This window comes from Channa argus, chromosome 13 (genome assembly GCF_033026475.1).
Source record: "Channa argus isolate prfri chromosome 13, Channa argus male v1.0, whole genome shotgun sequence".
NCBI lineage: Eukaryota > Metazoa > Chordata > Actinopteri > Anabantiformes > Channidae > Channa > Channa argus.
This window is the reverse complement of record NC_090209.1, coordinates 3927517-3951481: the sequence shown is the minus strand read 5'-3', so window position 1 is coordinate 3951481 and position 23965 is coordinate 3927517. Positions and strand designations below refer to the sequence as shown.

Below are 23965 nucleotides of genomic sequence, written 5' to 3'. Positions count from 1 at the left end.
GTACTCAGCTCTTCATAAAATAGCATCTTGAAAGTTGAAAGGTCAGTTTAATGGCAAAAATAGAGTAAGTAACATTTCCTCTAGAGTAATCATTTTTATTTGGATCTATCAACCAATCCACAATATGTTTTTTACAGTTGAGGGTAATTTGCATAGTGGACACACAGCATGTGCGCCATGGTAACAAGGCTGCAGCTACATTACAGCATGTTATGATCTGTCAACATTTACTGATATCTCACCAGAGACAAGGTCCAGCGCCGTGAAGAGACATTCTCTCTGTCATGCTTTAAAGGCAGCCACTGTCCCTCTCTGACTTTTGGATCAGTGAAATATGATATGTAATAGATCATCCTCTATCCTCCAGGTAGTTATGACTATAATGAGATGAACTAATGACTTTTTCCTGTTCTAACAGCTACAGTAATAGTGTCCGTCTGATTCTCCTCCGCAAAGAATGGGACAGTAAAGTAATTATAATCTGCTATTCCCAGGAGTCTTCGTGTGTAAGGTATCTGAGATAGATATCCCGGGGCGTCATTAAAGCAGATCGAAGACTCACGATGCCACCAACAACTGTTTCCAAAACTACCAGTGGCTTTACACAAAGAGATCTTCAGTCAGAGGTAAGAGTCAATACAATTGGAGTGATGGATGTGTAGGTAGGATACAGTTTGTTACTGTCTTTTTACAATCACGGCTTCTTTGCAAAAAACTTTAGAAGCTGTAAATTTGGTTGCAGTGTGTTTCAATGACACTGTAGCTGTAACACAAAGTGTAAAAATTCACCTGCTTCTCTGTCACTTGGCTGTCGTATCCTGTGCAATTGTCTGCGCTCAGAAGCAAACGTTTTGCCATCAAGCAATGTGCTGTGTTTAATTTCCAATTTCTTCATGTGAGCTCACTTCACATCCATAGAAGAAGCCAAAGTGAAAGTCCTTTGCAGTTTGCTCTGGTCCATTTGTTTCAGTCTCATCAGCTAAAGTACTTTTTCAATCCCAGTGAATTTTCTTTTTCTTTTCACCTAGCTTTGATTCCGTGTACCATTCCGTCACCTCACCCCACCCCAGGGACCTGCTCTGTGCTTTGGCACAAATATCTTTAAAAACTGTCTGTCTAGAGTGACAGTAACATCTTCACCGGTATTAGCTTGTGCCTGCCTGCAAATACTGTATGTGTGGTATGTGTGCAACACTTTTATCAGCTGACTGAGAGAAAGAAATTGTTTACATAGCCCAGAGCGATTAGGGGGTGAGATGATTGCAGCTCAGTGGGAAAAGTGCATAAAAGATGAGAAGTGAGTATTGTTTAATGCACACTGACAATGCTGAGAACTTAATGTTATGCAATCTTTATATAATCAAGTTAGTTGAGCACTCACAAATGGTCAGAGTGTACAATCATCCACTCAAGGCTGGGATGAAAAGAAAAGGATGGACAAAATGCACTGTAGTCCTGCGAGTCACAACTTTACAACAAACTGGGGTTGTTAGTGGTGAACGCTTTCCATGATTGACAGCTACAGGAACACACAGGTCAGGGTGATACACCACAATGATACAACAACCCGGTGGCTTTAAAGTCGAGGCTGATCAGTATGCACTGAACATGTTCGTAAAGAGTTAGGGTGTTAGTGAGGTGTTTTGTTGGCCGACTGAATATTGTGCATCATCACAGTTTGTTAGGGGTGAAAAGTATGAAGAGTGCTGAAGCATAATGTGGAGCTATGGTGCAGAAATGTAGGGATTTGCTGCATTGGATCAGACCCTGCCAGGGGGATAGAGTCAAGACAGACAGACAGACAGACAGACAGACAGACAGGCAGGCAGGCAGACAGACAGACAGACAGGCAGACAGGGGACGGGCTGCTGACAGAAAATGACAGAGTTGTGATGCGTCTCATTTGCTCTTTGTTATGGAGACATTTCACTCAAAGAGGGAAACATATTAGAGCTGTGTTCCAAAAGGTTACTTTTTAACATTTAAAAATATGATGGGGACACCATTACGCATTGTTGCACCTTTTAATGGCCATGCCGATTGCATTCAAGTTGAAATAGAATGAGTAAGAAAATATAAAATCATTAGCACAAAGCTCTTTATTGAAATGCATTATGTCCATAGTATAATCAAGCTGTGTAGTACACAGCAGCACATTGTGGGGGACCACAGACAGAGGGGGGGGGAATGATTAGCCTGGAGCCATAGCTCCTTCCAGGCTGTTCAGTGTGCGCATTAATACCACCTACATCCAACAGGAACAAAAAAAGACATTTTTGTTTGAAACTATTCCTGCTGGAATTACTGTAAAGAAAGGTCTTCTGAGGTAGAAATGCTTCTGGCATGTCTGACTGTTTTAGAGTTTAACCAGATTTCAGAGGGAGAAAGAGGCAGAGACAGTGAGAGAGCGAGAGAGAGAGAGAGAGAGAGAGAGAGAGAGAGAGAGAGAGCTGGGTCTTTGGCTGCTCTTGTGGTTTCAGGTCCATTTCTGGAAACACCATGCTCTTATAGTCCATTAGACAACAATGGGCTGTTGAAAGGAACGAGGAGAGGAATTTTGAGTTGGGGAGAACAAAGGGACATTATGTGGTCTGAATGGTTATTAAGCCAGAAAGGAAGAGACCAGGACAGACTTCATTTCCAGGTGACATCTGTCATTATGAAACAACAGCGAGATCTTTATTTCTTAGCCAGCAAGATCAAATATGGTTGTCAGGCTATTTGAAAGAAAATAAGACACTCTGAGCAGCTGTCACTCGAAGGATAACAGCTGTTAAATATGTTTCTCTTTAATTGTAAGTCCCTGAGGCGCAGCTTTTCCTCAGAAAAACTGATCACCCATGAAATTACCATGTGTTAGTATTTCTCTGACTGAGTCAAGTGGAATTGGAAATCTATGATTCAGAGACAGATTGCTAAAATCTGGCCAACACATTCGCCAGTATGCAGATAAGCAGCCATAAATAAGAATCGCTAATAAATGAGCAAGTGGTGGGGTTATAAATAATATGTATCATGTTCATTTTGAATGATTGGAACCAATCAGAAACATCCATGTTTGTTCATATTTCTTCTGTACTTTTAAAAGACCTTTAAAGTCTTTAAAGATGTGGTCCGCTACAATCTCGCAGAACTGGTTAACACAATCGCCCTCGTTACGGTTTCAGTTATTATTGGTGGTAGTGAAGCTTTCAAAGACTCCTGAGAAGGGCACTGTGGGAAATGCATGCACAATGCAGTCAGGCAACGGAGACGCACTGCCCAGTGACTCACCAGGCAATCTGGAGAACATGCCCTGTGGCTTAGCTGCGATAGCGCTGGCACAGAGCGAGGCCAGACCTCGGCCGATCTGGTGGGGAGAACAGCCTTCGCCGTCTTTGTGATGTTTCATGTCTTCTTCTGAGAGACTTTCGTCCCTGGAGGCACAACAAAGCAGAGACGAAGGGGGAGGTAGGGGGGGGAAACAAACAAGAGTTTAACAAAAACTGCTCCTGTGATTGTGGAGAAGCAAAAGCACAATCGGTCTAAAGGCGTGAGAAAGTGAGAAATCAAACAGCCTCGAGGGGTTTAGGTGGGATTTAGTCTAGTGGGAGAGTGGCGTAGCCCTGTGCCATCATCCACACTGTAGGCGTATCAATAGCCCTGACCGTATGGAGGGGGAGTGTAATTTAGGGATTGGTAGCAGCAACAAAGAGGGATTTTACACTGTTTCGACACGTGATTTTTTTTAAAAGACAACTAAAACCATGGAAGGTAAAAATATGAATCTGTGCCTTTTAGTGGTCCACACGATTTTTGTGTGTGTTGTCTTCTTTACGATCACACCACAATTCTTCAAAAATCCCCAAATAAATCCCTATCAGAGAGTCGTGCAGGTTAAAACCGCCTGGCAGAGCGTTGCAGTGACTAGCTTAGGGTGGCTTTGCTCTAATTTCATGGCTTGAAGATGGTGCTGACTGTAATCAGTGGCTCACAGAGGCTGACAGTGCAGGTGCCTAATAACTATTCAGAGACACATTCACTTCCCCGTTTTAGAAGCCGAGGCCTCCCTTCCTGGCCCAGAACTGGTGGTGCAGCAAATCTAGGCACTGACATTTTAATTCCTGACTGGCTAACCTGCCTCCCCCTAAATTACTGTAATTGATTAAATTAGTTTGGACACAGGCCACGAGGTCCTTACTGCACCTGTAATATACAGTAAACATTTTCTTTTATTTTAAATGATGTCCATTCAGACCCCTTTATGTTTTCCACACCTCACTGTGTTGGAGATTTCATTTTAAATAGGTCCGTCAATCGACACTAAACCTAACCCTCCTCTAAAAAAACCAGCCCAGTGAGTGGTCTGTGCCAGCCCTTCATTACAACCTATTGTGATATTTCATTGTCAAGCGATCTCTATCATCTCTAGTAATTACTGTACATGAGGGCAGTAAAGGAGAAAGTCAGGTGGTGTAGCACAAAGAGCCACAGAGTCCAAAAATGGGGGGATGAGGTTTCGGGTTAAATTAAAATGATTTAATATGATCTGCAGTCATGACTTTAATATAGCAAAGTCAGAGTCACTGACTACACTTAACAATACATGTTTTACCTCAAACCATGTTCCTTCTTTAAACCTAACAGAATTGGTTTTGTGCCTAAACCATTAACAAACCTATGCCATAACATTTACCATTTACATTTTTACGTTTACCATTAAACTTAGACCAACATCAGCCACACACAGCGTGTTTTTGCATTCCAAAGTGCGTAGTGGTTGCATTTTTAACAAATGTTGCACTAAATGGTCTGATTCACCACACTTTTGTCCGGCGGTCTAAAATACGATAAGCCACAGGCTGGAGTCCATGTGCAAGAGCTCCTGGTGGAATTATAATGGTTTGGAGGAACATTTGACAAACATTTCTAATCCAGGCTGCAGGGAGATAGACATTGCGTAATGAGTAGAGGCAATTTATTTGAGGGGCACCTGTGGCTCAAGAGGTGGAGAGGTTTTTAACCAATTCTGGGGATGGCAGTTTGATCCCCGGATTTTCCTATCCATGTTTTGAAGTACCCTTTGACACCATGAGGGTGTGAGTGAATGTGACTGCAAAGTACCAATTGAAACCCCAGTCTCACGTTGTACGTAACGTGGAGCAGGTTTTATTCAAGGACTGGACAGTCAACTCTGCTGAAGTCATGGTGGATCTAAACTTTTGTTTCACAATACCTGAGGCTGCTTTGCTCTGGGGCTATATAAACGGTTTGTAGCCAGTGTAGCCACATAAAATCAATAAAAATGTAGATGAATACTTTTTATTGATTTTGCTCGAAAGTTACGTGCATCGGCGTGTTTATTACCTGTGGAACCGTACAATTTGAGTGCAAGGCAGCACGCACGTATCCGAACGTAGTTAAAACACAGTCTGGCAGTTGAGAAAAACAACCGCACACCCAGGCAGATTTATCAGTGTTTAAATATAGCACCAAACAGTTACATCAGTGAATTATCTAACAACAGTCAGTGTAAAATCAGGCCATTATTTCTCAGGCTGCTGTGGGTAACAGATGTTCATGCACACTACGAGCTGTTATCCCTTGATCCCTGCCGTATCTGAATCAGTGACCATGTTTAATTGTGTAATAAACGACATAATTGCAACATAGATGCACTGTCTTTGTAAACCAGGGATAATTGTGAATAATAATGTGGACACATGCAGTAAACAAAAGGAGCTTTGCATAATTACCACTTGGTGCTCTCACGGGGAGAAATGTGTTCAACGCATGACAGTGATCTGCTGTCTCAATCTTGAAAAATACTGCAGTATATTTAAAAAAAAAAGTAATACTTCTTCGTAAACACACAGTGTTTGTCCTGTGGGATGAAGAGTTGAGACGATACCACTCTCATGTCTACATGCTAATTATGGAGTCTGGTGAATATAGGCAGAAATTGGATTAGTCCCACCGTGTGCCACTACAAGTACCAGTTCTTATTTTTTCACACTACTGCTTTTGAAGTACTAAGCACAGACCCTAACCCATGTGTGCAGCAGTGTGAATGATTAAGGCGAACACTATTCAAATTTCGATGATGGCAAACATACAGTAAACTTATGAGGCACATATCTTCCCATGCATTTGTAGACAACCTCAGCCTCATTGTGTGATGCATTGCAAGAATCATCACTTTATGTACAGAGAGATTGTTTATACATAATAATCAAATATTTTCTTAGTGTCAAGAAACTGCATCTGCAAAATAACAAGTAGAAAAATATTTCCCTCTGAATTGAAGCGGAAGAAAACAAAACGTGGAACTAGATTTGAGTAAATATACTTACATTAGAGCTGCTGAATGTTTGTGAGGGGGACTCTGGGGGGCACGTTTTGTTCTGAGTCTGCTGGATGTGGAAATGGGCGGTTTCCGAACTGAAACAACACAAGCAGCATCTAACTACTGAGTTTGTGTAGATTTGTGACCAACAGCTGGTTCATGCAGCTTGAACCTAATGCCCACTAGTTTCATCTATAACCCCCTCAGTCAGACAGTTCGTGGGATTGTTTAACTGTCTGTAACAGGACACTAGAAGCAATCAGTACTGTATTTCATGCTTGGCTCATGCCATCAAGGAAGCAGAAGTAGTTTATGCCGGGCTTCTCATAATGACACGTCCATTAAAGTTTAAAAGCAAATCATCTAAGTGCCTCCTGCTGCAACTCAGCTGCATTTTAGCCTCACTAATCCTCGCGTGAAGGTGTAAACACTAACACGGCATGTTTTAGTGGTTGTGCTCCGATTAAACTCCCACAGTGCCCGTGAGTTTAAATAGACTTATGTTAATGGATGCTCTTCAATAAATCAGTCATCCACTTCCCTTACAGTTAACTTTAGAACGTGAGATATAAAAAGAGAAATTTGTTTGCTCAATTTGAACAATTTTTCTGTCCGAGTCTTTTCATTCAGTGTTTTCCCTCTCTGAATGTGGCAGAGTGCTGGTGGGAGACTAAGCACAGGGATGTGAGCGGACCAGTAAAGATGACCCTGTTGACGGGTGAAGGCTCCGACTATGACTACAGTGCCCTAAGCTGTGCCTCTGATACCTCGCTCAACCCCCCTCCGATACAAGAGGAGGAGGCTCAAAAAGGAGCCTTCTACAAGAGGGCACAGCGAGCCCCCGACTTCAGCGCCATCCATGATGACACCACGCTGTCCAGTGCCCGTAAACTCCACGCCATCATCAACGTGGGTGGCCTGCGTTACCAGCTGCCTTGGACCACTTTAGAGGACTTCCCCCTGTCTCGTCTGGGCCAGCTGCACCTCTGCAGCAGCTTTGATGAGATCATGAGGATCTGTGATGATTATGATGTTACGCACAACGAGTTCTTTTTTGACCGCAGCCCCTGTGCCTTCCGTACCATCCTGACTTTCCTGAGGGCCGGCAAGCTGCGCTCCCTCAGGGAGATGTGCGCCCTCTCCTTCAGGGAGGAACTGCTCTACTGGGGGGTCCCTGAGGAGAGCCTGGAGTGGTGCTGTCGCCGGCGTCTGCTGCAGAGGGTGGAGGAGTTTGAAGCGATGGAGAGAGCAGAGGAGGAGGAGGAACTCCTGGAGGATCTACTGGATTCAGACAGTGGCCAAAGGGAGCACACAGCAGAGTCCAGACTCAACCGCTTTATGAGCAAACTGAGAGACATGGTGGAGAGGCCTCACTCAGGTCTCCCAGGGAAGATTTTTGCTTGTTTGTCAGTGCTGTTTGTCACCATCACTGCCATCAACCTGTCTATCAGCACCTTGCCTGCCGTGAGGGAGGAGGAGGAGGCGGTGAGTAGCCTCATGACATTTAACATATCACATGGTGGTGAAAAAAGAGCTGCAGAAACAGTCCTGCTAGAGATAAGAACATTAAAATAAAACAAAGTCAAAATGTCTTGTATTGAGCAAAACAATCTGCCAATGGAGAAAAATGGTGAAGCTAGAAAAAAGTCACATTTTTACAGTTTTTAATTATCGTAAGCAATAAAACTACATTATTTAAAACTTAATGAAAACTACTAAGTAAAACAGTATTTTGGTATTTTGATTGAGCTGAATTTTAAGAACTTCTACCTTATTGTAAGGCCATAATTAGCAAAAGAAAGTTTTAAAAGGCCAAAATTTGTTACAGTCTCTTCACTTAAGCTTATTTGTAGAATTTATACCTTCTGATAAGATTCTAACTAAATTAGCTTTAAATGTTTTCATATTGTAAGACTTGAAATGATTTTTAACATAGCTAAGCAACAATGCTCCTTAGCCACAGGACAACACCCCCAGCAGTGCTCCTACCTGAAAAATTACTCAGACTAAATGAGCTAAATGAGACTGAATAATTCAGTGCAACTTTTTGTTTGTGCCAGCACAAAATTCATGAATGCCTGTTGCCGCAGCAACAAAGCGAGCGACTGGGGTGACATAATACTGAATGCTGATATAAAAGGCCACATTAAAAAGCCATTATCAAACCAAGCTAAGTCTAATACTTAAAAAAAAAAAGAAGAAAGTTAGTCTTGACCAAATGAGATCGGTTACTCTAAGTTGAGAGTAGCAGCTACAGAGCTCATCAGAGTCACAGCAGCTGCAGAATCCACCAATGTTAGTCTCTTGCTACAAGTTCCAGCTGCAGCAGACATATCGGTGTTGGAAACTACTTTGTGCCATCTCCCTGTCTCCGTCTCTTTATCGAGATCTCAAGTGCACTATTGTGACGATGAGGTGCATATATAACATTTCATTTTTCAAATAGGTCATCATTGTATGTGTTTGTGAAACTAGGTTTTTGTGCAGCACACTCATTAATTTTATGCTGCATGTGTTTTGTGTAGACCAGTTTGCAGTTGTCTCAATAGGAAAATGGAAGGTGAAGCGGCAGATTAGTTTCTCTAACGTAATGATTGTAGACTCTGACAGTACTCATGGTCATTGACAATTAATAAAAATAGACAAACAAACTTAAACTGGTGCAATTTTTCAAAATATTTTCAATTGAGAAGCTGTGCAAGTGTTTTTATTTTTCAAATAAGCAAAGCGATTTTCATTAGCATTAGCAGCTATAGCTGAATATTTGTTAATAACATGATTATTTTCAAGAAACACAGGGCATTTTTTTACTTTCTTAAAATGTCTTTCTTTGCAGTGAGCATATAAAACCATGTTGCCAAGATCCAGCGAAGTACAGAAGGAGCATATTTATGTCACTGTGGAAAAATAAAAATGACATCTCTTCATTGTCTGTTGGGAGTTGTGTCACATTAAAGAACAATGATGTCACCCCCCCCCCCCAACATGGTTTGAGAAACTGGGCTTATCGGCCTTTCTCAGCACATTTAGGCTGAGCTGAATTCAAAGGCAAAACTGGGGTAAATTGACATGTTCCTGTGAAAAGCAATCATTATCCAATCCTAATAATGGCAGGTCTCATCTGTCACGTCAGTTATATGAAACCACCTCGCAGCGTCAAATAGAAACCGCTGAGATCTGCAGTGTGAAGCAGTTGTTTGTGCCAGATAAGGGGAAAGAAGATTTCAATGCATCTCACTCTACTTTCATGAAATGCTTTCATTATTATGTCTGATTTTAATCATTGCCACAAATTAACACCCTTCCCTCTTTAGTCAAATCAAAGAAGAATTGAGCGACACATGATTTTCATGAAGACAAAATTACAATCAGGGTTGTTAGAAAACATTATGCAGGCCAGTGTGAGGTGTGTGTCTTTTTGTTGGAAAGTTCAGTTCAATTAAAAACAACAAAAACAAAGGACAAAAAAGAATCATTATGATAAACAAAATATTCAGAGGCAAATACATAAATAAACAATAACCAAGAAGACAAATGAGCCCAAAATACAGACAAAATGACAACTAAAGTCCACGGGGCTGCTTTCTAATACCAAAGAGAAAACAACTGTCCACACTTAAACAGAATGAGTGAATGATTTACTTTCACCAAATGTTGTGTATTCTCAGGAAATCACACACACATGCAGCTCTGTATTGAGTGGTAAGTGGGTGGATAGGAAAACCAAAATCTCAACCGTTTTCGTTTGAAGTGCACCTCATGCTGTAGACAGAAGTTTCAGAGCAGTAAGCTGACTTTTCTAAGTGTCTCATCCAGTCGCGAGGACAGACTATTATAGACAACCCCAAACATTGATCTGAAAAAGTGGAAGCATTTCACCTGACACACACTTGGGCTCGCACCTCACTGTTCCTGGTGAACTGAGCTGTTTAATTAAACGTGCCAATAATCTCATTCCAACAGCTCGTCGGAATCTATTTTCTTACCAGGTAATGAAGTGTTGCGTTAGAAAAGTGCAGTTGTTCTCTGACAGACGACAGGTTTGCCGGTGTTTTCACATGCTATTCCAACCCATCTCCTCCTCCGGGAGTGAGTTTCATAATAATGTTTTACCCTGATATAGCCTGTATTCAAAAGCCATGTGTCATGTCTTGTGTTCTTTGAAATGCATTGAAGCTTTGCAGCCATGCACTGAACATGTGTCAGGAATAATAATATAATAATAATCAATAATGACTGAGAAGGCTTGAACTTGCATTCTCTTCTCATGCATATTGAATCTTCCTAAAATGTCACTCTTGTTTATGTCTGAGTACAGTTTCAGGGCAATCGGAGTTTACTCTCACATAAATCCATTTAACAGTGCAGCATCCTGCAGCACTGTAGCAGCTGGATTTCTTATTAAAGTGGCTCCCTCTAGTGACTACAGCCACCTTTTACATGCCTCTTTCCTCAACAGGGCACATGTTCCCAGATGTGCTACAACATCTTCATTGTGGAGACGGTGTGCGTGGCCTGGTTCTCCTTGGAATTCACCCTGCGCTTCATTCAAGACCGCAGCAAACTGACCTTCCTCCGACAGCCCCTGAACCTGATAGATGTGGTGGCCATCCTGCCGTACTACATCACGCTCGTGGTGGACAGCACCTCCAAAGGGGAGAAACGACTGGGCTCTGGCAGCACTTACTTGGACAAAGTGGGTTTAGTGCTGCGTGTGCTTAGAGCCCTGCGCATCCTTTATGTGATGCGGCTAGCTCGCCACTCTCTGGGCCTGCAGACTCTGGGCCTGACTGCACGCCGCTGCACACGGGAGTTCGGGCTGCTCCTTCTCTTCCTGTGTGTGGCCATCGCGCTGTACTCCCCCTTGCTGTACTTAATCGAGAATGAAATGGCCACCACGCAGGAGTTTACCAGCATCCCCGCTACCTACTGGTGGGCTGTCATCACCATGACAACAGTGGGCTATGGGGACATGGTGCCAAGGAGCATTCCAGGACAGGTGGTGGCTCTGAGCAGCATCCTTAGTGGGATCCTCCTCATGGCTTTCCCCGTCACCTCCATCTTCCACACATTCTCACGGTCCTATGTGGAGCTGAAGCAGGAGCAGCAGAGGCTGCTGACGAGGAGGACACACTTCCTGCTGCGAAGTCGCATGGCCGGACTGGGCAGCAGCCTGTCTTTAGAGAGTGATGTGCTGTTTCCCATAGGGTCGTCTGACACCAGAGACATGGACGACTGAGGCTATTGGACAGAGGAGGACATGAACAAATGGGGGGGGGTTACAAACCCCCCCCCCCCCCCCCCCCCCCCAAAAAAAGAGATAGAGATATGTCTGCACATAGGGTATCGGGGGGCAGATGAGAGAAAGATTTTTTTTTTTCTTCCCAGAAATGCAGCCTCATTTTGTAGCAGTGTACTTTTGGTTCAACACGAAGGACCCACATAGAGGAGGAATCAAATTTCCATCAAAAAGCATATTACTTCTGAATAAAATTATATTACAGTCACTAAATAACTAGTATAAATTTACAAAAAATACATCCAAACCTCATTGCACAATTCAAACATGGTAATGATGTATATTATATTATTTATTGGAATATTAAATGTGTGAACGGGCGCAAGAAATAACTGCAGATCTCACACACGGCATCATTAGGATCTACCAACACACTGATGTCTGTCACCTCGGATTAGATGTTTTAATGGATTTGCTGGTGTCGTGTTCTCTTGGGAGTGTTCTCTTCCATTAAGTGACGCTGGCCCCTTAATGTAAGCTGTTCTGTACTTTTGTTAAGTCCCAACAGTAAATGGATTTTCTATCTCATCTAAAATATGACTGTTGGTCCACAAATTTCTAAAAGACTGTGCAAATAATTATGTCGGTTTCCTGAATATTCCCTCGTCTGGCACTACCAACATCCGCGTACTAATTATGATGTGCTAATTGTCCTTCTTCTACTCCTTACAGTTCCATATGCAAATTTTGAATACTTTTTTGGACATTCTGAAATTAGCATTATTGTTCTTGTAATTGATTTCTCTCCTTAAAGTGGATTTAAACTGAATTCTGTCTTCTAATTATTTTTATTGTTTTATGTGTATATCTCATCTTAAAGTTATATGTAACTTGTAACTTTATTATCCTAGTGTGAAGTTGTTATGCGATGTGAGACATGTCAGACACATATTGTTTCAGCAACACACAACATTGTTTTCACAGTGCTGAAACGAAACTAGAATTCAGCGTAAGAAATAATTCATATAATAATTCATTCATATGTCATATGTAAAGTGCAAAAAGCACACAAACTATAAGACACTACTATGGGTCCAGGATCTCAAAAGGTCAGGGAGCCTCAGAGCTCTGAAATGTGGTGAATGAAGCAAAATGATTAATAAGAGATACAAAATGACCTGAAACAATAAGAACAACCCAAGGTGACCACAAAGAAAGATGAGGCAACACCCATAAAGAGCCAAAGGAGACTAAAATGACAAAAAAAAAAAAAAAAATGAAAAAAATCATCCCCCCAAAAAGAGACTCAAAATATACAACAGAAGTTGAAAATTGACCCAGACAATAAGTTCGATTGGATTAAATTAGATTCACTGTATTGTCATTGCACAAGTAAAACAAAATTAAGGAACAAGGTAAAACTGGGCTAATAAAGATAGTAATAAATAGGAAATAAGAACATAATGTTAATTACTGAAAGAAACCACAAAAGTACACACCAGGGGATCATTTTCTATCCAATTGTCCAGCTTTCTCTGAAAAACCCAGAAAAGGAGAAATCTTTTCCACAAAAGATACATTACTGTGCAAAAAGTCTCCACCAGCTTTGGTCTTTTAGCAAGATTGTAATGATAATCACTAATAATTATTATATCTCTATAATAATAACCGTACTATTGGAATGTATACAAGTTTATCTCCAATATTTGATATTTTAGTACAAAAAGACGTGTTTTAAGCAAGCAACAGATGTGTTTGGCATAATGCAGCACCACAGTATATTGTGCTGACGGTGGTGAAATGTTACTGAGCACATTAACTCAAGTACTTTAGCTAAGTGCAATTTTAAAAGCACCTTGTGTTTACATTAGCGCATCCTTTGTCTGCTGCCTTGCACTTTTACTACATCTCATAGGGGAAATGCACTGCCTTGATTAAACAGCTACAAGAGCTTAATATATCGTATTTCATATATTCATATTTACAAAACATTAGTGCTACAATTACAATGAATTGTCAGACATTAAACAACCCAGTAGTTAAAAATGTCCTAAACATGACTGTACCTGAGTCTGTTTTTTTAAATGTTCTCATTTATATATTCATGCAATTCTACAAAAAACAAAAAAAAAACCAAGAATTTTGTACATGACACGGGCTCCATGCTGATAATACTTCGAGGATGTGAATACTTCTTCCACCACTGGGTGCTGCTATGAGATTGATGTGCAGTGCTGCATCTCATGCATTTGGACAGGCTGTCTCCGTTAAACACTAGAGGACACTAGTGTGCCACACCGAGGGACAAGGGGGAAACTTTTTTTCCATCGTTTCTTTGAATTTTCCCCATAATAATGCCACCCAGGAAATGATACATAGCTGTTTCTCAGTCTGAATCTCTTTTTTTTTTTTTTTTTTTTACAGTTTTTCATCTAAACCCATTGCATGATGTGTCGCGGTGTTACCATCCTAACCTTACACACACCCAACTGTAACCCTGAGCCTCTTTGAACCTGCACCCCCGGGTGAGGAGGGGCTTCTGTGAAATATCATTCAGCTAAATCGCAGGTTAATTGCGTAGGCACCAATTCCACCAATCAGAGCGAGGCATTCTACGCCGGATTCCCCGCCTCTCGCTGCCTCTATCGCAGCCCAGTGTTTTGGTCAGGATTAGGTGATTCTGCACAGCACCTGACTGCGAGCTGCAGCCGCATGAAGAGCTGAATTCCCACATTTCACAGGCAACTCAAGCTCCAGACTCTTCTCGCTTTCGTGGGGCAGATTTAAGCCTGTGTGTAAATTAACAAAGATTTTCCCAGCTTCGGAGGATTTCCCCGTCGTGACCTCACCGGGCGGCCCCCCTCCAGTTGAATGGGATCTCTCGTCGGCTCTGTGGCGCTCGTTTTGGCACCGACTGCTCCTGCTGTTGTTGCTGCTCCGAACCTCCCTGGTTTGTAGGGTCTGTGAGCTTCTGGTCGTATCACTTCATGAATGATTTTCTTGCGAAATTGAAGCGTTTGATCGGCAGAAGAGAGGCGACGCCAAATCTCGTGTAGCCTGCGCGTCAGGGTGAGTATCTGCAACTAGTTATTTTAGTGAGAGTGACTGGAGAACTGACAGGCGGGTGCGGGGGCCTAATTACACGTTGCTTTGTTGCTTGTGCCTGGATGTTATGATCAGTTTAAATGATTTAAACTGAGCTTGCTGCTTTGCGTGTGAGATATTTGCCATCAGTCACAGCTGGATGTTCCTCGCTGTTCAGTTCACGGACGCCAGTAACGGTGTCATCAGCTTTACCAGTCTGACAATTAAAGTGACTCCTCCGAGCGTTTGTTAAACGCAACCTGGAGCCTACATGCTCTTCCACACACTCCGTGGTCTGCACTACGTTTGGCACAAGTCACCTGAACATGCCCCCCCTGGCTGAAACCCCCCCACTAGTCAGACAGTAAACTTAGCAGCTGTGTTGCAGTCGGAGTTGTCATGGGGTTTACTTTGCTGTTTGGCTTGAAGATGGACTGCAGCATATATCTTTTGTAGAGGACATACGTGGAGGTGCTTCACTCCGAATGCCACATTTCTCTTTCCCAGAAACCCACACACGTTAAACAAGTGGTTGTCATATGCTTAGGATTAGTCTCTCCCACTCAACATGACTCAAAAGGCCCAGATATCGACTCCAATGTGGTGGTAACTCAGAATAGAAAAGGCTCAGTATACACATCTCAGAATAACTGTACCGTCTGTGATTTATTTAGGCAAGACATGTCTGTGAATGTATAGATTCAGATTGTTTGGGACCATTCACTGGTTTGTGTGCACTGTACACATCAGCCCTCACTCCCCCAGTCAGTCTGCACAGATCTACAGTTCTGCAAACTGTTATCTGTCTAGAAAATTGAAACCTGCTTTAGCTTCTGGACCGTATTGGTCTCAGACACTTTAATATCAGTCTGTCGTTGTGTGTCGTCGCACACACGCTTAAACCTGCTGTAGCACTCAGTATTGCATGTGTTGTTGCCTTAAACCTAAATGCTGTGTGTAAACCCGCAACTTGTTTTTTTTTGTTGTTTTTTTTCTGCCTCAGTAATCCTTCATAAAATCTGATACATTTCTCCAGAGATGTATTTCAGAGAAACATCCATAGATTTTTTTTGTTTTTATGAAAATATATTGCTGTTAAGTTTGATTTTCAGTAGTGCATCAGTAGTGCAGATTAATCCCCCACAGCTTTTTGCCAATGTTTGTATTTTCCTGAAGGAATTAGGGGGTTTGGCAGCAGGCAGACAAAAACATATTATTTCCCATGGATCTAATATCATCACATTGAATATTAGGCCTGTGACATGCAAACTGACGCTGACAATGTGGACTATAAACACCGCAGGGTCTGCGCGATGCCCATTTTTACTTGTTTTTATCATGTATTAATTTCACAAATGGCCTCAAGCAGACACACAGTTGAATAGTTTCATAGAATGTCAAGCCAAGACAAATTTTGCCAGTTTTGCCAGCTTCTTAGCATGAATTCTACACCGGGTGTTGCAGCCAATCAGTGAGTGAGAAGTGTTTCTCCAAGTGGTACGACATGATCCATTGTCCTTACGGACTGTAAGATTACAGGGTCCTCGGAGGTGGACCTAACGCTCCTTGGAATCCCATGAATGCCTCTCAGTGAAACCTGTAGCTGTTTGTTCCCCTGTGAGATTGGTGGAAAGTGGCTCTTGAGGCCGAAATTTCTGTTAATTGGCATCGTGGCTGTGGACTGGCCTCTTTGTTCCCTCCTATACTGGAGTGGTCTGTCTGTCAGGGTGATACACTGGGCCTGGCATCAATGAGCTGCTTGTTTCCGCAGCTACCCAGCCCTGAAGCATCAACGGCTTTAAGACAAGTCGCTTCCACTTTCAAGCATTGCCTTTGTGCACCTATTCAGGGAGATGGAAAGGAAGTATTTAGGGGGGGCCAGTCTATAGAGAGACTGTTTCTCAAGCATCCTGGCCAAGCGTTTTGATTGTGAACTTTAATGCACCAAACTGAGCAGTTGTATTAAACAGACACTGCTGGAGCTGGCAGTTTGCAGAGTTCATCACTGGATCTAGCCAGTGTCCCACTTTCCTATAGGTCAGATGAGGATTAATTGCCACTCAACACAGAGCACATATTATATTTGTTTATGATATTATAAGGGGGGACCAGCTTATTGGCCAGAGAAATAAAATAACTGGCTTGCAAATAGCAGAGCGGAGGATGACAGTAAGATTTGGGGCTCCAGTACTTGTAGTAGTAGTAGTAGTAGTAGTAGTAGTTGTAGCAGTGTCCTGAAAAAACACACTGTTCCCTTTTGGCTGCATTTACCGAACAAAACACTTACCCAATGCCAGCATCAGCCCCTCTTCAAATCACCGGCGACATGTGCAATACACTCCAAAGGGAAGCAAAGAGAGAAGGATCGTATATACGCAAGAAGAGCAAGAGGCCTGTTTTGGCTTCCCACTGACAAATGCCTTTGAATTTTTCATGTGGCAGATACGAAACTTCTGTCGCTCCGGCCCAGATTTGGTGCTAATTAGTGCCCAGCTACATTCAAAGACATACTGTTTAGCACAGGAATGCCACTGTTTCCTAACTTTTGTTCACTGTCTCTTGTCTCTCTCATCCCGTCGGGCTTTGTCTGTCTCTCCCAGTTCCGGTTGAATATGGCAGTATAATTGTTGTCTGCTTTACAGTGCACTACTATCTTAAAGCTTATGTTGTTTTTGTATTTCCATGCCAATTCTTTATTAAAGCCTATGATGTATTGTATTACTGACAGATATGTAATTGTCCACCCTCTATAACATACACCCACAAAGCTGTCCACTGCACCCAGTGAAGGAAGTTGAATGATAGTGATACAGAGCTGAAGTGCTCATATCCCTCTGAGCTCTCTGTCAGAGGGGCCTGTGCTTGCTGGTCATTTGAATGAAGTATCTGATATTGGTTTCATACTGACAAACAGATGAGGGCTTGTATCCTCCCAGGATCCTTGGCCACTTCCTGTCCCTCTGCTCTGGGAACAGGCCAGGGTAACACAGGTCACGCATCCCCACTCAATCCACCCACTGTTGCCTCTGTGGAACAGCGATCACTCTAACACCCTCTTTTCCATCGCTCTGTCCACATTTCTTGTGACAGGAAAGGCGTCTTTGGCATTAAGAAGGATGCCTCTATGTGTGGCTTTGTGTAGGTGCAGCTGTGCGAGTCTGGCCAGGATAATGAGACGGTGCGACGAGGACACGCTGCTCTTTCTGTCTGCTGATAATCATTGCAGTATATGTTGACATGGGAGTTTTTAATGCAGACCATGTACTCACAGAGACGATCAGCCCTGTAAGTCCTTCTAGTCCAGGCAGATCTTATGACCTGACCAAAACAGGAAACGATAAAGGGTATGTGAAATGACTGAAACAAAAAACAGTTTGCATTAAGTAATACACTTATAATTACAGATCCTTAAAGTTAATCACAGGAAGCAGTTGATAGCAGACTCAGAATGAATAGTGAATAAACACATATCCCTCTGAATGTGTCTCTATCAAAAGGAATTGATTAGAAATGTAATAATTAGTAATTTAATTGATTTGCTGGTGAACCAAAATTTAATCAGCAGCCGCCAACAATGCCCAACAAACAATAGTTACCCAATCATTTTTAATTTGTTCAGCTCGGAAACCTGTGCCCCTTCCGCCCAAACTTGAGAAAACAACATCAGTTGACTCAAGATGTTAAGGAGACTTGAAGATTTAATCATGAAGACCATTGTTACAGACAGATATACTTTTTCCTTTTTTTTTTTTTTTTTTTTGTATTTATTTTATGATGGGAAGAGCTTACAGCTGCAGCTCTTGGAGCCTCGTTGTATTACAATTAGTACAAGGAACATCTGAGAAGTAACAGTGTGTGACTTCGTCATCATATCACTTTAATATATAAATATACTGTATATCTACTATAATATATATAATTGTTGTTTGCAGGATGTGCAGCCTGACATTATATTCACTCATTTTGCAAAAAACGAACACGTATGGACATGTAGGAGGACAGACCACTGCATGTGGACACTGAGAGGTATCATAGCCTCTTAGATTGTTAGATTGAAATGCTTGACGTGGGTCACATGATTGGGATCTGCCTTTAAAAAACAGGCCCTCAAACACTTTTCTTTTTGCTTTTTTCCCATCGACAAAAATCCAATGTGCAGAATATGATGAGTATCAAAAAGTGTGGGAGTCAGCTGTTCATGACAGGCCTCAACCAGCCAAGGTACCAGGACACAAAACCCTCAGCAAACTGCAGAAAAGCAGCAGATGAAAAGAGATAACAAACATTCTGAGCATTTACATTTCAAAAGACAAAGTGAAATGTCCAGCAGTTGAAAATAAAGGCTTTGACCTTAGACACAAGATGCTCTACCTGGTCGAAGACATTTCGGTCAGACAGCCATTGAAAATATCAAGATATCAGATATATCTGATAGATATTTGTTTTTACAAACAGCTCACATTAACACGTTCTAAATCAGACTGGAAATGAACATTTTAAGTTGAATTAACTTGAAATTACAAGTTAAGTGAAGTTACAAATTGATCTGTATTATGTCTCTTCAAAAACAAGGATATGTTTAATTGTTATCTGCCCTATGTGGTAAAGTGGATACACTTGTGTCCATGAGAGTTAATAGTTTATACGGAAATTGATTTCCCCTAGTTTCTGATACTGAACTGATATGGAGCCAGTCGCAGCACTAAACTTGATGTAAGTAATAGAAGTTTTGATTTCATGATTTATATTAAAGGCAACGTTTTACTGCTTCATATCCCAGAATGACAGTAGTGTATCTGTGGGAGGTTGCTAAAACAATACAAATGGCTCCATCGTTACCAAGTGCTGTGGTTTTTAGATTTGGCTTTACTGCTCATAACCACCAATAGTCTGGTGTTTCACTGCCCACCTAACAAAATGTTTAGCTGGACTGATAAACATGAAGCAACAGGATTGTTATTGCTGTTATTTATATTCCTTCTGGCTCTCTCACCTCTCTGTAGTACTTTATGGAGCGGGGTACCTTACTCAGTTCTAATATCGCCGTGTGTCTTTATCAGTATTTTCAATCTAGCAGTGACTTGTCAGTATGTGTGACCAGGGTTTTATAAAGTATAGTTTGTTTTGGTGGTCTGAGTCTGGATGAGCTACATACCATCTTCCTCTTTCTCACAAAGTGCATTTTGGTGACTCTTCTCCACAGTTTCTGATGAAAGCTCCAGCCACAGCACCAACCCTCCACTCAGTGCTGATTGCCTCGCAGCCAAAGTCTCAATCGCTGATTCACTGCCCCACTGAGCTGCATTTGAATATTGAAATTAGGGGCTGCTGAACAAAGGGGTGGTTTAAAGGACATGGAGGAAATCACCCCAGTGTTGGGGGGCCTCATCCTCCAATCTGCTATGGAAATGTCATGGCAGGGAGCAGTTATGTTTTGATGATGATGCGTGACAAGGGCGCATTTTAAAATTTTAATGACAGATCTTGTTGGGTGTTTCGGTTTCTCTGCCGCCCTTATTTGTCTATCTCCAAGGAAGCATGGCCCCAGTCGTGCCATCTGTGTGTTTTTATTTCAGTTTAAATTCAGCCAAAGCAGCTATAGAAACGTGGAAAAAGCATAATGGATTTACAGTAGTGAATGTGCACAGAAACACAGAGGCTCTGCTGTTTCCCTGCTCTTAAATAAAGAATTTGCACAGACTTTGTTTTGTCTTGAAATGCAACCTCTGTTGCTGTAAAAATATAAAAATAAAAAATTAGATATATAAATGTATTTATTTTTTTAAAAACAGGTCGCATATCAAGACAAAATGTTTGTATGCATGACACGCTCAGCATGCATTTAATTTGTGTGGAATAAACACTGTTTCAAAGCTTTTTCACGAGAGGATGAACAGTCGCAACGTGTGTTATTCGACCTCGATTTGCATTCGTCTTCAAACAATGTGCGAAACGTGGCCGCTCGACGCTGCTTTCTCTTTCCCTGACAGCAGGTAAAAGAGAATGCGGTGGGATGGGTGGTATGTGTCGCTCGGAGGCAGCCTCTGAACATCCTGGACTGACGGTGTCTCTACCTGCTCCCCATGCATTCCTGTTTTGGGCTGTGTGAGCAGGAGAGGAGTTGAAACTCGCCCTGTGCTCCATTCTGCATTCCTTGGCAATGACTGGGCCAAGTTGCAGTGCTGCAACAAACCTGGAAACGTCACAGTCCACAAACAGACACATGCACACCTGGCTTACATGGCTACATTTAAGGTTGCAATACATACATAAATATCCAGAATTTAGTGTTTTATTGATTTATACATTATATTATTCCCCCGGGCTTAGGCCTTAGATTTCAGGGCTTACTGGCTGGCTATATGGATGACGAGTTAATTTAGAAAAGCCCTAGGTTACAGAAGCATGAGGCACACGGGAGTCTCTGTGGACTAGAGCTGATCAAATGCCGCCCCTTTGAAATGGGATGAGAGGAGGTAAGTTTAAGGATTTGCTACCACAGTACTTGGGTTCACAGTAGGTGACACACAGTTAATCTAGAGCACTAAAGCACAGAGTGTTTTTTTTTATTCGGCATCTTTCTGTTCGATATTTTCCGCATCTTTAGTATTTTATGCGTTTTCTTTTCGAGCCCTTACATTTTCTTGTCGTCTCAGATTTAATATTTTCCCCACTGCAAACTTGTCTACCAGTTCCATAATAATTGGACGTGTTGGATGTGTTTTTTTTTTTTTTTCTGCTAGTATGACATATGACTGACACACGAGAGGAATTGAAATCCTTTATTTCCACCTTTTCCCTCTGGAAATCCCCTGAAAGGATTGGATAAGAGGCAAAGAGAGGGGGTAGACAAAGTGTAAGGGAGTAAGACAGACTTGAGGAAGGGGTTAAGAAAGCCAAAGCCCCATTGGATTATCTTTTTCCTCTCCTCCCTTCCTCCATCTTGCTTCCTCTCGCTCTTTCCTTCTCTCTTCTCTATGTGTTATTTGAACACATGGCCACAGCTCATCAGTCTCAGCTTCGCATAATGACCATATTTAGATGAGAGCGGCAGAGCAGGCGCGCAGAGAGAGAGAAGGAAAACGAGCCTGATGTTGTAGTAAAGCTCAAAAGAAATGCAACCTGAATATAAGTCGGGGACAGTGGGGCACATTTCAGCAGTACAGTAATAAAACATTCCCTTTGTTCTTGGTATTTAATACGTCACAGAGGAACAATACATTATCGCTCTATCTGCACAATACACTGACAGTTTCCTTCACTATGCATGCCACAGATGCTCAAATCAGGAGGAGATATAGGTGCTGCAGTGACAGGATGCTTGTCTGTATTAGTCGGAGGTGATACAGAAACACTAGGCCATAAACATTATATTCTTGTGCGAACACAAAACCGTTGAGATCAAATTGTGTAACATAAACTGCTGGTTAATTTGCTGAAATTAATTTGCTGTTTTGTAACACACCTGATGGGGCAAGTAGAGGATATTATAGTAATGTGCTCCGTCTAACTCTTCTAAGCCGTCCGTCACACCCAGTCTAGGAAGGTCTGAGATAAATAAGGTACTCACCTTAATTTTTCACCTATCTTTTTTTTTTTTTTTTTTATAGCCAGTTCTACACCCATAGGGCCACATTCAAAGGTAGCGTGGTGAGAAGGTTTTCAGCAATCTCTGAGGTGAAGGTTTCAAAACCTGACGAAACTTACTGGTGCATTTTTGATGATGTGATTGCATCACAAATGACTGTAGGAGCCCACAGTGTGAGTAAACTGGCCCACACACAGGGAGAGGCTCTTTACTCCATATGTCTGGCTTGAGACACTGTTGATGTTATGTGACCGGGCAGATTCGGGCTCTACAGTGTCTCCATTTGCCACTGTGGAAGGGGAATTTTTTTTTATGTGACATGTTATCAGTGATTTCATCTCCCGCTTTAATCACAGTGCTGGTTGTTCGACTGGAAAGCGTTGGGTTAAAATGTTGCTTTGTGGGCTTTGACATAATGTTAGGGAGTGAAAAGGGTGGTGCAGGGCCCAGATAAGCCGAGGGGGAAGAAGACAGATGTAAAGAGGGACCGGAGCACCGTTTATACTAGTTTTACATATTTAAATTCTTTTTTTACTGATAATATATTTGGCTCTAATCTCAGTTTCCGTTTAGTTATTAGTTAGTTTCATTATGTTGTGTGATGACTGAATAAAACTACTACTACTACTATTCAGTCATTTCATTTTAGTTTTATTTCACTGATTGACTCCATTATTTTCTTATTTTAGTTTTGGTTTCAGTTTTATTTTTAGTCATTTTTAGTTTAGGAAAAAACTTGTCGAGGACCAGTGCAGTGGTGTCAGAACGATTCAACATTTTAACACTAATGTTCACTAACATACAGTATACGGTACATTTTCGTCAGGGAACTAATAGTTTTTCTTTATCCAATCAACTGTAACTTTGTTATGGTAGTGAGGGTCCGATGAGAAGCCACCTTTTAAAGGTCCTGTGCTTAATCTACAACTTGTGTTTGATACATACTAAAACTACAAGACATATTCCTCCACATATCCCCATGGAAAACTACTAATTGGGCCTTTTACACTAATTAGGTAAAAAAGACATACCATGGTAGTTAGGGAGCTTTAGAGGTGTCGGTGCTGTGGGCAGATTTTGCTGCCTACTATTTGTGCCCGTTCGTTTTGTTGCTATGCTATGTTGCTAAGCTAATTTACTGTTGAGCTTTGCGTAATATTGACTGTGCAGATGAAAGAGGTGTCCGTCTTCTTATGTAACGCTCAACAATAAGTGTTGTAAAAATATGGAACCATTCTGTTCTCACCGCTTCCCTTCGCACAAACCAACGCGCCACCTCTTCTAAAATGGCCCAGATACCGTATTTTCTTACTGAGCCCTAATCCCAAAAATAATTTGATGTATGTCATGCTCAGATTAGGAGCAGTGGATAACAGAAAATCCATGAACCTGCAGTTGGTGCCAGCAGTGTTTGCTATTTGGAAGTGGACAAGAAAAAAAAAAATAAAATAAATTCCTCTGTAAGCACAGGGTTTAAGGTGGAACGCCCAGCTGCTCAGCTCCACCAGCCCAGAGATGTCATCTGATTTTAAGGTCGGGTTAGCTGTGGAGATTGGTAAAACAAAAGGTGATCTGAACTGTTGGTCACCTTTTTTTTTTTCTCTTTTCTTTTTTGCAGCAGTAATAGCAGTGGTGAGAAATGTGCGCACGCACACAATGAAAGGGGATAAGTGCTCACAGCCTCTGATCCTATTATAGAAGCCTAAGCACTGCAGGCTCCTGAGAGACT

General features: G+C 41.8%; 2 protein-coding genes across 6 annotated transcripts in view; both read left to right on the top strand.

The window, feature by feature from the left end:
• The first annotated feature begins 494 nt into the window (after window positions 1-494).
• Window positions 495-12393, top strand: kcng1 (potassium voltage-gated channel, subfamily G, member 1). The gene is made up of 3 exons (XM_067527112.1): window positions 495-626; window positions 6981-7810; window positions 10785-12393. The coding sequence occupies exons 2-3, from the start codon at window positions 7028-7030 to the stop codon at window positions 11562-11564; spliced, it is 1563 nt and encodes a 520-aa protein (XP_067383213.1). The 5' UTR covers window positions 495-626; window positions 6981-7027; the 3' UTR covers window positions 11565-12393.
• Window positions 12394-14211: 1818 nt separating this feature from the next.
• Window positions 14212-23965, top strand: part of src (v-src avian sarcoma (Schmidt-Ruppin A-2) viral oncogene homolog) — a 28022-nt gene continuing 18268 nt past the window's right edge. For 3 of the 5 annotated variants that reach the window (XM_067527109.1, XM_067527110.1, XM_067527108.1), the window contains exon 1: window positions 14214-14633. The gene's annotated coding sequence lies outside the window, so the exon portion shown is untranslated. Of the gene's footprint in view, window positions 14634-23965 lie in introns of all 5 variants that reach the window. The other 2 variants (XM_067527106.1, XM_067527107.1) reach the window with 2 other exon arrangements.

Bases quoted from the DNA above. Each gene is read 5' to 3' on its own strand.
- kcng1 (XM_067527112.1), top strand. From the start codon at position 7,028: ATGACCCTGTTGACGGGTGAAGGCTCCGACTATGACTACAGTGCCCTA. The intron at 7,811-10,784 runs GTGAGTAGCCTC...TTTCCTCAACAG, and splicing joins TGAGGGAGGAGGAGGAGGCG to GGCACATGTTCCCAGATGTG.